Here is a 12472-nt window from a genome sequence, read left to right as displayed (position 1 = left end):
TTTCAAGATGGGCTGGTGGCCCTTTTCAGGTTCAGGCGCAGACGCCGCAGCAAAACAGCAGCACCAACAGCCAGCTACTATCTCAAGTTCCACATCACCCGTACAAAAACCAAACGACGCGCCCACACCGACAATGTCACAAACACATTCTGCCCCCCACGATCCCGACTTCTATGCCGCCCACCCACACCTCGCTCCGCCCTCTTTTTCTTCCAATACTGTCTCGTCGTCGACAACGAACAGCACAGACAACAACACACAAAAACTCGAGGAGCTCGACCCTACACTACCCCGTACCATGTCCTGCCGCGCCGCCTTTGATAGCGCCTTCTATTGCTCATCGCTCGGCGGCCACTTCAACGATATATACCGCTATGGACAACTAAGAAGCTGCTCCGACCACTGGAGCGACTTTTGGTTCTGTATGCGCACAAAGAATAGTCGGAGTGGCCAGGAAGTCAAGGAGCGCATGGTGCAGGATAGGTATCGGGAAAAGGAAACGGTGCTCAAGAGCGGGCCTAATAGCGAAGATATTTGGCGTAAAAGGAAGCCAGGAGAAGAGGTTAGAGGGGCATTCAGTAGGCCTGCTGATGTCTAGAGGCAATGATATGGGAATATGCCTGTGTACGATATACTGTAGGACTAGATGTTGATAGGCAGTGAGGTTGGTCCGTTCATTTACGATTAACATCCTTCCAAAAAAACTCACATGACACGTACAGTGAGTACAACACTTGGCTCCTCTCTCCTCCAAGATTACGAATGACTTCAAGACCTTCTTTATGTGTATCTTTTTGTTGTGTCATAAACTGTGTTCATCGAAAATTTTATGGACCTATTATGCGCGCTGATGGGGCGTTTTACCAATTGATTAATTGATGTGTTCAACATCTATACATAAAAGCCTCCTATATGGCATATAGACGAGGCCTAGGGTTTAGAGGTGCCTAGAATGCCTAGTTAAGGTGAGATAACTCTAAGGTGAGGGCTATGTAGATACTCTCCTACTGGTTAAGAAGCCTTACTACCTTATCACATACCTAAGTACGTACTGGTAAACAGGCGTAGATAGTATCGGGCTGCGAGTCTTACTATGGAGGATATGATTACGTTTGCCTTCGCATGTACTGCACTGTTAGTAGTTAGATATGCGATGGTTTAGAGTAAAAGAGGGACACTATATAGGCTAAAACTTTTAATCAGATAATCTCTTTCTACTGTACAGGACGTCTTGCTCTTATACCTAAGTTTGGACAATAGTTCTGCTTAAGGTTTTTCGTAACCCTTTGCACCGACACACTATCCGTCTGTTACATTACCTTTTAGCATCACATTTTCTATCTTGCTCTTATCCAAGTACCAGCTACACTATGCTTAAGGAATCTATGTCTAGTGTCATATGTAACAGCCACTTTACCAGGGAAATAGCTGTTACGGGATTATGTGGCTTCAACACTCTACTGAAGATAGGCAAAACAATGTAGTCGAATTTGTGGGTGGATCTACAGCGTTGAACAGTTCTTTGCGGTCTTCGCGCCCGATTGTTGCAGGCTAGTGGTGTTGTGCTGCCTAAGGTGAAGGATGATAGATCCCTACATGGTACTGATTCATGACAAAGTCCGTACTGAGGGAGTATAGTGATCAATTTTCCAAAGTTTTTATCCGACTATTGTCATTTGGAAGCCATAACAATTGAGAGGGCACATTTACTTGTTCTGTTCAAGATGGAAATCAGTTTACAATGTCTTCACAACTAGACTTTCTGAATACAGATTTTTGGCGATACTTATTCTGCCTCAACTTCTTCATCTCACAACGAGAACTCTTCTGGAAATCAATACTGAAAAAGGTTCCTTGATATTTTCTCCTAACGACTGCTGTTTATTCCGAGGCAATGACTTACATCTATCTACAGAACTTCAAGTACCTGGCAGAAACCACATACGAAGACCTTCCATAATAGTCTACTCGTGCTTGAATCATTGTAGCCACCTCCTGGATAGCCTATGTCATCGGCAGATGACTATCTATATGCCCTTTGAATCGATCAATAATTACATTTCAATCTTCACAAGCATTATGTAAAAAATTGTTTCCATGGAGCTAGTCGAGCCCATAGGTAAGCCAGCTTGTCCCCTTTACCCATTAGGAGTAGAAGTAGCTTGAGAATATACTATACTGTTGAGACAAGCAATAATACAGGCAAAAAATAAAAATGATCAAATGATGACCAAGGTACTCTGTACATATCCATTAGTCGAACAGTAGTGATGTATCTGATGCGCACGATCATCAGCAACAGTGTTTTGCAAGTAGGACTGGGGAGAAGTCGGCGATCGGCGTTCGACCGCTCAGACGCTAGACCCTGTTTGGAATGCTCCAAGTGATGCGATGCGAACGTTCGGTTCTCGAACTAATTCACTCTTGCAAACAACACTTTGGTGTCTGCTTACTACATGGCTCAAACCAGGTGATCATCATTCATTAGGAGACACGAATTACCTCTCTCCAAGGCTCGTATCCAACAGAACTAGGCCCACACACCGCAGAGGACCTAAGCACCCTCAAAAGACTAGTAGCACCCTGCGACTACCCTGTCTCACACGATCAAGACGCAGCGCGACTCTCGGACTCCTCGAAAGCCTCAGGTATCGCCATGGTCCGAAATGGCAGCCCGTCGCCAGCGGACAATTTTCCGCTAGGCCATTCAGCGACATCCCCTCAACCGCAGCCCTCGAAGCGCGACAAGCGGCGCAACATGCTCGCTGAGAAGCTCGCGGAAATGATGGCCTCTTTCTCTGACAACAGAGATAGCCACTATCGCGCTCAGCTGGCTGCGCTTCAAGCTGACATCAACCTGATTATGAAGGCTGACCCTTATGCGAACCAACCACTCGAGGATAATGGAGAGGAGGCCTCGGAGCTCATCGCGCAGATTATGGGCAACAACGTGCCATCTGCACCCAGCGCTGGCACAGATTATATCGCGCAATGCGGAAAACACTACTCGCGCTTCGTTGACGCGGTCAATGATGCGATGGAGGAGCGGGACTACAATCTCACCATGCTCTGGGTGCGTGCCCCCCTGCATTCCAAGATCCTGACACGAGACGCTAATCATAGGTTTCATATAGAACAAACATGAAAACACAAAGAACGAAATCGAAAATTCACATTACTACAAAGTCCAAATCGCCGAAGAGGAGCACAAGTTGCTTGCCGCCACCATTCGGGAGCGTCTCGTAGCCAGCATACAGCAACGAACTAACAGGCTGAAGCGAGAGAAGGAGCAGCTTGACTTGTCCGACAGCAATGCAATGCTCCTTCACCCTAATCAATTCAGCATCGGAAACCCTGCCAGTCCCGGCGGACCGCAAGCGCCTCGGAAAACAAGAAGGACGGGACACAAGTTCGGGGACGCTGAAGAGCTGGCTGCAGCCAACGAAACCAAGCGCAAGAGAAAGTTATTTGAGGATCAGGACAACGATTCCCCGAACGCCTCTGCCCGGGCTATCGAAATGGGCATTGGCTCTCCGTTCCGTGAAGCCAAAGCACGTACTGTCAATGCACAGTTCGAGTCATCTGCCTACTCTCTTGAACGCCTGTTCACCGAGAAGGAGCTTAACATGGCTATGAATCAGGCCACTACAGCCGCCTCTCACTTTTTTGCAAAGATGAAGAACACAGAAGCTGCGACGCAAGAGGCAACAACGAACGGTAACACAAATGGCACAAACGGAGAGCATGCTTCTGAAAACGGCGACCCTATGGACCAAGATCAGGACTCGGACGACATACCAGGCGCTTCTGACATGGTACGCCAGCACTCATCGAACCCTCATGCCACGCGCGGTGCTACCCGGTCTGCACTCAATCCCACGGCAGCCATAGTCAGCGGACAAATACCACCATTCATCTACAACCCGCCTTTTGTGTTGGATGCAAAGATATTTCAGAAGATCAACGCGTCGGCGCCACCACCGCCCTCGCTCTCGGCACATGATGTGGAGCAGGATCTGAAGCTGATGCTAAGGGAAGCACGGCCGGATGATGATCTGAACGAGAAGCTGCTGCAGGCTGCATGCAACCCGGTCAAAGCACGAGACTACCAGGTCCAGCCACCGAACTTCTCTGAGCCCGTCAATGAGATGACAAGTGCACTACGCAGCACAGCACCACATCTGGAAGTAGGAGCAGGGCTGGGAGGAGTGCCTATGAGCGCGCAGAGCAGTGCTGCAGGATGGTCCGAAGGGGGTGGGAACACGCCGATAGGACGGAACGGAGAGAGAGACTCACTCGCTGTTGGTGGTCATGGCGGCGGTGTCGCGATGAGTCGAACGGCCAGTGGAAGCGGAAGGGGACGCGGTCGAGGACGCGGAGGTGGTTAGGACGCGTCTCGGCGGTAGTCGGCTTCCTATTCTACTTGGACTTGAACGTCACGGTCTCGTATTATACCCATGTCTGGCGTTTGGGGACGCGATGCATGTGCGGCGTTGGGCTGGATGCTGGATACATACTACTGTACTCACATGTACCGAGGTTTTGCTTTGTAGTTTCTTTGTTATTGCAGTTGACTCAGGGACACAACGAGTCAGGAGTTCTGTCGCAGCCAGGCAGACGCGTCAGTTCCCCCGTTTGTACTTGTATTCCCATTTTGTCTTTGGTTTTTTTTCCTGTTACTTTGGCGTACCAGGCAGACACAGTGTCAATACGGAGGTTTACCAATCAATCAAATCATGTTTTCGTGTCTGTCCGCGTGTCAAGGCTAGCTGTGCATGACAACAGGCCATGTATGTATTCACGTAGTCAGTCGGCAAGACAGGCGATCGTTTGCAGGGTGTAGTGCATAGGTGTTTCGTCAGTCTGCAATCAGCAGCAGCAGTAGCAGCAGGCCACATCATACGAGGGTGTTGATAGTCGATAGCATGGATGGCGGCGGTGGGGATAAAATTCGCGGCCTCGTCGAAGGTACGTGAAGGCGCTGGTTGCCATGGGCGGCCATGGCGGGGTTGCTCGCTAAAACAACTGGATTGAGGTCATGGTGGGGTGAGGGTGCCGTCATAGCAGCCTCCATGCGAGCCTCGCGCCCAGCGGCGAGACAAGCAGGCACGGCACCAACGGCAGGCGCGACACAGCAACCCGCTCAAGGCGGCAGGAGCACAGGGGGCGCCTTCCATGCATCGTATCTGGCAGGAAAAAAAAAGGCGATTTCGCCCCAGAGAAGCCGTCAGACAGCTGTTTCTAGTGGGTCGCAGAGCTTGCGGGAAGATTCTGGTTGGAGGCTTGGCACGTCGAACCCGCTGGAATTCTGTAGAAACAAGATGTTCCAAAGCAATACAAAAACTGCTCCGCCGCCGCCTTGGGCTGTCTCTCCAATTCACTACTCAAATCACATTTGAATCTTTAAGCCTCACCCACACGAAGTCTCTGACTTGTGAGCACCTTTGCGAATTTTCCTTCTACTACTTTGATACCCCACTACGCATTCGCCTACCTATACCATGGCACCCGCGATCGGAATCGATCTTGGAACCACATACTCATGTGTCGGCATCTTCCGAGATGACCGCATTGAGATCATCGCCAACGACCAGGGTAACCGCACAACACCCTCGTTCGTTGCCTTTACCGACACCGAGCGTCTCATTGGTGACTCGGCAAAGAACCAAGTCGCCATGAACCCTACCAACACCGTCTTCGATGCCAAGCGCCTCATTGGTCGCAAGTTCGCCGACGCTGAGGTCCAGGCCGACATGAAGCACTTCCCCTTCAAGGTCATTGACAAGGGTGGCAAGCCTGTCATCCAGGTCGAGTTCAAGGGCGAGGAGAAGACATTCACACCAGAGGAGATCTCATCTATGGTCCTGACCAAGATGAGGGAGACCGCAGAGTCCTACCTCGGTGGAACCGTCAACAACGCTGTCGTTACTGTCCCAGCCTACTTCAACGACTCACAACGTCAGGCCACCAAGGATGCTGGTCTCATCGCCGGTCTCAACGTCCTCCGTATCATCAACGAGCCTACCGCTGCTGCTATCGCCTACGGTCTTGACAAGAAGACCCAGGGTGAGCGCAACGTCCTCATCTTCGACTTGGGTGGTGGTACTTTCGATGTCTCTCTCTTGACCATTGAGGAGGGTATCTTCGAGGTCAAGTCCACTGCAGGTGACACTCACTTGGGTGGTGAAGACTTCGACAACCGTCTTGTCAACCACTTCACACAAGAATTCAAAAGAAAACACAAGAAAGGTTAGAGGATTTCCATTTTATTCCAGTTCTTCTTGATATTTTTTGGAATTTTTTTGCTAACATTGAAGACAGATCTCACCACCAACGCTCGTGCCCTTCGTCGTCTCCGAACCGCTTGCGAACGTGCCAAGCGCACTCTTTCTTCTTCAGCTCAGACCTCCATCGAGATTGAGTAAGTTTTACCCTCTAGTAACGAATTGTCTTGACTCTCTTACTAACAAACCCTAGCTCCCTCTATGAAGGTATCGACTTCTACACCTCCATCACCCGTGCCCGCTTCGAGGAGCTGTGCCAGGACCTCTTCCGCTCCACCATGGAGCCTGTCGAGCGTGTCCTCCGCGATGCCAAGATCGACAAGTCCTCTGTCCACGAGATCGTCCTCGTCGGTGGATCCACCCGTATCCCCAAGGTCCAGAAGATGGTCTCCGACTTCTTCAACGGAAAGGAGCCCAACAAGTCCATCAACCCCGATGAGGCTGTCGCCTACGGTGCTGCCGTCCAGGCTGCCATCCTGTCCGGTGACACATCTTCCAAGTCCACCTCCGAGATCCTGCTCCTCGATGTTGCGCCGCTCTCCATCGGTATTGAGACCGCTGGTGGTGTCATGACCCCTCTTATCAAGCGCAACACCACCATCCCCACCAAGAAGTCCGAGGTCTTCTCTACCTTCAGCGACAACCAGCCTGGTGTGCTCATCCAAGTCTACGAGGGTGAGCGTGCCCGCACTAAGGACAACAACCTGCTCGGCAAGTTCGAGCTGACCGGCATCCCACCTGCTCCTCGTGGTGTTCCTCAGATCGAGGTCACCTTCGACGTCGACGCCAACGGTATCATCAACGTCTCCGCCCTTGAGAAGGGTACCGGAAAGACCAACAAGATCGTCATCACCAACGACAAGGGCCGTCTCTCCAAGGAGGAGATCGAGCGCATGTTGGCTGAGGCTGAGAAGTACAAGGCCGAGGATGAGGCTGAGGCTGCCCGTATCGCCGCCAAGAACGCTCTCGAGTCCTACGCCTACTCTCTGCGCAACACCCTCAGCGACTCCAAGGTCGACGAGAAGCTCGATGCTGGTGATAAGGAGAAGCTCAAGGCCGAGATCGACAAGACCGTCGCCTGGTTGGACGACAACCAGACCGCCACCAAGGACGAGTACGAGTCTCAGCAGAAGGAGCTCGAGGGTGTCGCCAACCCCATCATGATGAAGTTCTACGGAGCTGGTGGTGAGGGTGGCATGCCTGGCGGTATGCCCGGCGGTGCTCCCGGCGGCGCCCACGGTGGTGCTGGCGGCGATGATGGCCCAACTGTCGAGGAGGTTGACTAAGTGGATCGCTCCTCAGCAGTCTCTTTGTCTTCTTCAGCATCTTCTAGCATAGACATTTTCCATGGGATTAGTTCACGGAGTTCCAGGCTTATGAGCCCTTTTCATTTGTTTTCCTAACTGCATCGGATGACTAACGATCAATGACTTTGGGAGGAAAAGTTCGGTGGTAGCATGTACTCTAATAATAGGGTTTAATATCCTGTGTAGAGAATTGAAACGACATTTCAAAATACTTGACTGTGTGCATCTTGCTTGGTGTTTGTGACTATGTGTTGACTTTAGAAGAACATGCGACAAGAGAAACATCTGGACTATGATCGAGAGAGGCTGTTGGACAGTTTACCATCATTCCGATGACTAATTAAAGTACAGCAGTATGAACACCGCTTTACATTGTGGTGTATCTCCGCACAGCGGAGTGTAACTAACTTGAAAGCAAAACTAAACATTTAAAAAGGGCAACTGATAATGAAATACCACATCGAGCATTGGCTGATCACACCTATTCCTCAGCTTCCACTCTGTCACGACCGCCATGTGCACACCGCATACCATCAACTCTCCTTGCCACACTCTCAAATCCTTCTCTCTACGCAAAGTCGTCGCACAGCTCAAGCGTAATATCTGCCTCTCCCTTCAAATACGCAGCCGTATAATCCGGCTTCGGCTCCCCATACCAAAGAATCTGCTCCACAGGCTTCCCCTCCGTATTATGAATGCGCAGCTTCTTCCCCTTGAACGCGAAGCCATTGACGGTACTCAAGCTATAATACAGCCCTGTGACGTTGCTCCATGAATACCCTAGGATCAAGATGGGCTGCGGGTTATTGGGGCCGGGTTCCGTCGTTGTTACTTGGATGGAGACGCCGGTGCCGCGGTCTGGATTCCTTTGTTCTTCCGAGAAGGTAGAGCCGGGGGGTATGTTTTGGGTTTGGCCTGCTTGGCCTTGGACTGAGGTTACCCACACGGGGAAGTCGCATTTGTTGTGGACTTTGGCTTGGGCGGCTAGGGCGGTGCTGGCGGAGAGGGAGAGGGAGGTGAGGAGGGTTGGGAGATACATGTTTGAGGAAGGGGGAATAGTGGTGCTGTTTTTTTTTAGAAAAGATGAGGGGTGGTAGCGGGTGAGGGGTGTGAAGGTTACTATCAAGCGTGATTGAGATGGTATGGTTATTTGGGCTTCATTGGGAGGAATCAACCTCGTCTTATACCCGCCGAAAACGCCTCAATTCGCCTTTAGTATTTCCCACCGTTTCCTGTATTCAATAGCTTTGTCCAAAGGAAAGAGGGTCAGCAAGCCAGTGCTACATTACTATCCATATGAGTGCTCTTGTACCAGATACCAAACATAGCATCGTCTTCCAATTGGACGCACGTGTTCAGATGATTTCGTGTCCAGTATAAGGCAGTTGCCTTTGTTTCGTTGGAAGCAAGGCCCTTAGTCCGACGGCCCAACGTGGTGCAATAGACAGCATGGCCAAGCTCTTGAGGTACACATGGTGCAACTACCCGTACCGTCCGCGGCAAACTAGCAAATACCTCGCGAACCAATTGATGGCCCCAGCGCATACAAGATCCGGATCTTGGGTATGCAGAAAAACATGATTGACGGGAGTAGGGTGGGGAGAGAGGTAAAGGGTTGCGCGTCGATACTGTTGTGCCAGAAGGCTGTCACAAAGTCCGAGGCGGGTGTTCCTATTGAGTACTCCGGTCACTGGATAGATTCATGTGACTGCAATAGTCTCTTTGTCATGCTATTGACTTGTCTAGCTGAAACGACTACGACACTTTCTAGATAGAAGGAGGTTGTCCAGCTTCTATCCATCTCGTCAAGGTAATGTCCGTTAGGACAATGTTTACAAGAAGCACCTTTAATACCATATCTTCTTTCCTTGATTTTCGTCTTAGTTTTACTTGATAGTAACAGCTTGTGTGATGTCCGGCGTTTTGACTATACTATATAGGATATTCGAATAGAGCATTCGATATGGTCAGTGTGAGATCTTCATCTGAACCTGTTCGTCTCGCAATCATCCAGCTCTATATTGAACAAAGCATAGGCTGGGATACTTATTAGCTATTTATATTACTGTAGCTGTGCAGCTACTAGCCACACCTGAGATACATCCAGCAATTTCTTCTTCCCGCACTTAAGTCTCCTACTACCGGACAAGCCTAGCTCAGCATGTCCGCTCAGTATGTCCGCCCAACATGTCCAATCAGCATATCTACTTGGCATGTCCGCTCATCATGTCCGCGAAGTATATCTGCTTAGCATGTCCGCCCAGCGTGTCCACTCAGTTTGTCTACCTACAGGACGTAGACTAATGATCCAATAAAGCCATTGTCTGGAATATATTGATACAAGCTGCTTTACTCAACTGATTACAATGTGTGACATAGAATTATATTGCCTTAGTCTCATGTCACAAGGACGCTATCATTACGAAGTTCCAAAGATTCATCAATCACCGTGCACAAAAACAAGCCACCCACTATGTGTTCTAGTTAGGGGTTCAAGAGATGGGAAAAAATCATCGCGCTATACTTAGTGTTTGCGCCAATCCGCGTCCTCGACAAAGCGACGGATTACCGCACAACCCCGCAAATCCTTGTTAGATGCAAAAAGAGATAGACACCCATCGCAACAACGCTGGCAGTTATAAAAGAACAGCAAAAAAGAGAGTTTCCGACACCGGGAATCGAACCCGGGCCTTGCCGGCACTGAACAGTGAACTGACTCTGCAATGAGAGCGGCAAATCCTAGCCACTAGACCATATCGGATGTTGTTTGATTGATGGAAGTTTCCGAGGTAATTAAAATCATAGACTGCAGCATAGAAATTGAATAAAAAATGAAAACATCCAAGTAGCTTATCGGCAAAGCTAACTAGCAAGAACATGTCGCCGAAGCAAAACTCCTGCAAGCGCTATTCTTTCCTATATCGGCCTAGATAGAAAACCCGACCCGAAGACGTAATCGAATGCATACATGCAACCACAGGCAAGTCGGTATGTATCCGAGGCAAAGACTCTCGTTCTTCTAATACCGAGCAACATGATTCTTCGTGCGAATGCATGACTATAATCATAACAGCGATTGCTTACACTAAGCATACGTATCAGAGTTTGACGTCCAAGTCAAAAATGGCTCATCCAGACCAAAACTATACGTAGCAAGAGCCGAGAATGACTCCTGGATATGCTGCACTTAGTGCGGCCAGGCTAGACGGACCAGTGTAATCATAGATGACTCCCGGTTTCGCCGCATGCCCCGCGCAACAAAAAAGTTCCCCGCGATCATTGACTTAAACTCGACACTTGAAATCCCCACGATAGCAGTTCAGCAATGGCAATCAAAAACACAGCATTCGACCTGCAGACATGCGCGCGACCCAACATTCTCGCGTTGGAGCCGTACCGATGCGCGCGCGAGTAGGTGAAGCTCAAATGACGCTGATTGCGGTACTCAGACTGACACGAGTACGTAGTGACTACAAAGACGACGGAACCAACATTCTCCTCGACGCGAATGAGAACGCGTACGGGCCGGGCCTTTCATTGACGGGAGAGATAAAATCAAAAGTCAATGGCGCATCCGACTCATCGTATGCGATTGACATTGATTTACTTGGTCTGAACCGCTACCCAGATCCGTACGCACGCCGCTCTGTATCCTGTGCTGGGGTCAACAAGAACTAACACATGGCCACGCAGCCACCAAGAAGAACTCAAGCAGCTGCTCTGCAATCTCCGAAACACGCAAACGCACACATCGAAGAAGATCACACCGGCCAACCTGTTTGTTGGCGTGGGCTCGGACGAAGCTATCGACGCGCTGATCCGCGCCTTTTGCATTCCGGGCAAAGAAAAGATCCTCACATGTCCACCCACATATGGCATGTACAGCGTATCGGCGCAAGTCAACGACGTGTCGCTTGTCAAGGTGCCCCTGCAAACACCCAGCTTCGACCTCGATGTACCCGCGATTCTCGATGCGCTGGACCAAGACAAGAATATCAAGCTAGCATACCTGTGTTCACCGGGGAACCCAACAGGCAAGCTGTTGAAAAAGGAAGACGTCCAGCGTGTCCTAGAGCATCAATGGAACGGTGTCGTAGTGCTGGACGAGGCATACATTGACTTCTCGCCTGATGGCACCAGCCTGGCAGAATGGGTATCTGAATGGCCGAACCTTGTGGTCATGCAGACGCTCTCCAAAGCCTTTGGCCTCGCCGGCATCCGTCTGGGCGCTGCATTTGCCGACCCGGCAATCGCTCAGATCCTAAACAACATGAAGGCGCCATACAACATTCCTAATCCCACCAGTCAACTTGCACGTGCTGCTCTATCACCCAAACATCTAGATGTCATGCACAAGAATCGCAATGCGATTGTCGAGCAGCGCGATCGTATGATTCGCGAATTGCCAAAGATTGCGGGCGTTGGTCCTCTGCACGGCGGCACAGAGTCGAATTTCCTGCTCTACCAGATTCTCGATGCGCCTGCGGACCAGGGTGGCAAGCCGTCAAATGAGACTGCGCTGGCGGTGTACGAGGGGCTGGCAGAGGAAAAGGGTGTGGTGGTTAGGTTTAGAGGCAAGGAGCATGGCTGCTTGGGATGCCTAAGGATAACGGTGGGTACGGAGAAGGAAGTGGATCGGTTTTTGCAAGAGCTTCAGGCTGTTTTGAAAGCGATCCATCAAAGAACGGGCAAGTTGGGAGGCAAGGATGAGGAGCGGAGAGAGCAGGAGGCGAGTGACGTTGTGGCATAAGGTTTCGATGAGACGTAGATGAGAACTGGATATAGCAATTCGGATCTTTCCGTGGCAAGGTTGCAGTCGCAACAATTGATCGACACGACCGTTTGTTTGCACGTCTCGGGTAGATAACATTTAACTTTCGT

General features: G+C 50.3%; 7 protein-coding genes across 7 annotated transcripts; 6 read left to right on the top strand and 1 right to left on the bottom strand.

Moving 5' to 3' along the window:
- Positions 1 to 7: 7 nt before the first annotated feature.
- Positions 8 to 598, top strand: COCCADRAFT_85402 (uncharacterized protein; the record flags this gene model as incomplete). The annotated part of the gene is made up of 1 exon (XM_007709992.1): positions 8 to 598. One exon carries the CDS (start codon positions 8 to 10, stop codon positions 596 to 598), a length of 591 nt encoding a protein of 196 aa, XP_007708182.1.
- Positions 599 to 2656: 2058 nt separating this feature from the next.
- On the top strand, positions 2657 to 4388 carry COCCADRAFT_33230 (uncharacterized protein; the record flags this gene model as incomplete). The annotated part of the gene is made up of 2 exons (XM_007709967.1): positions 2657 to 3073; positions 3135 to 4388. The coding sequence occupies 2 exons, from the start codon at positions 2657 to 2659 to the stop codon at positions 4386 to 4388; spliced, it is 1671 nt and encodes a 556-aa protein (XP_007708157.1).
- A 612-nt stretch (positions 4389 to 5000) lies between these two features.
- Positions 5001 to 5399, top strand: COCCADRAFT_85308 (uncharacterized protein; the record flags this gene model as incomplete). The annotated part of the gene is made up of 1 exon (XM_007709991.1): positions 5001 to 5399. The coding sequence occupies one exon, from the start codon at positions 5001 to 5003 to the stop codon at positions 5397 to 5399; it is 399 nt and encodes a 132-aa protein (XP_007708181.1).
- A 102-nt stretch (positions 5400 to 5501) lies between these two features.
- COCCADRAFT_1562 (uncharacterized protein) lies at positions 5502 to 7570 on the top strand (the record flags this gene model as incomplete). Its single annotated transcript, XM_007709937.1, has 3 exons — positions 5502 to 6249; positions 6322 to 6421; positions 6478 to 7570. 3 exons carry the CDS (start codon positions 5502 to 5504, stop codon positions 7568 to 7570), a joined length of 1941 nt encoding a protein of 646 aa, XP_007708127.1.
- Positions 7571 to 8159: 589 nt separating this feature from the next.
- COCCADRAFT_22870 (uncharacterized protein) lies at positions 8160 to 8630 on the bottom strand (the record flags this gene model as incomplete). Its single annotated transcript, XM_007709952.1, has 1 exon — positions 8160 to 8630. The coding sequence occupies one exon, from the start codon at positions 8628 to 8630 to the stop codon at positions 8160 to 8162; it is 471 nt and encodes a 156-aa protein (XP_007708142.1).
- Positions 8631 to 8733: 103 nt separating this feature from the next.
- Positions 8734 to 8919, top strand: COCCADRAFT_85341 (uncharacterized protein; the record flags this gene model as incomplete). The annotated part of the gene is made up of 1 exon (XM_007709990.1): positions 8734 to 8919. The coding sequence occupies one exon, from the start codon at positions 8734 to 8736 to the stop codon at positions 8917 to 8919; it is 186 nt and encodes a 61-aa protein (XP_007708180.1).
- A 1997-nt stretch (positions 8920 to 10916) lies between these two features.
- COCCADRAFT_1560 (uncharacterized protein) lies at positions 10917 to 12341 on the top strand (the record flags this gene model as incomplete). The annotated part of the gene is made up of 3 exons (XM_007709936.1): positions 10917 to 11002; positions 11059 to 11223; positions 11285 to 12341. The coding sequence occupies 3 exons, from the start codon at positions 10917 to 10919 to the stop codon at positions 12339 to 12341; spliced, it is 1308 nt and encodes a 435-aa protein (XP_007708126.1).
- Positions 12342 to 12472: the final 131 nt, after the last annotated feature.

Source organism: Bipolaris zeicola, assembly GCF_000523435.1.
Source record: "Bipolaris zeicola 26-R-13 unplaced genomic scaffold scaffold_13, whole genome shotgun sequence".
Taxonomy (NCBI): Eukaryota; Fungi; Ascomycota; class Dothideomycetes; order Pleosporales; family Pleosporaceae; genus Bipolaris; species Bipolaris zeicola.
Note: the sequence above shows the minus strand (reverse complement) of the source record. Positions and strands in the feature narration are given on the sequence as shown.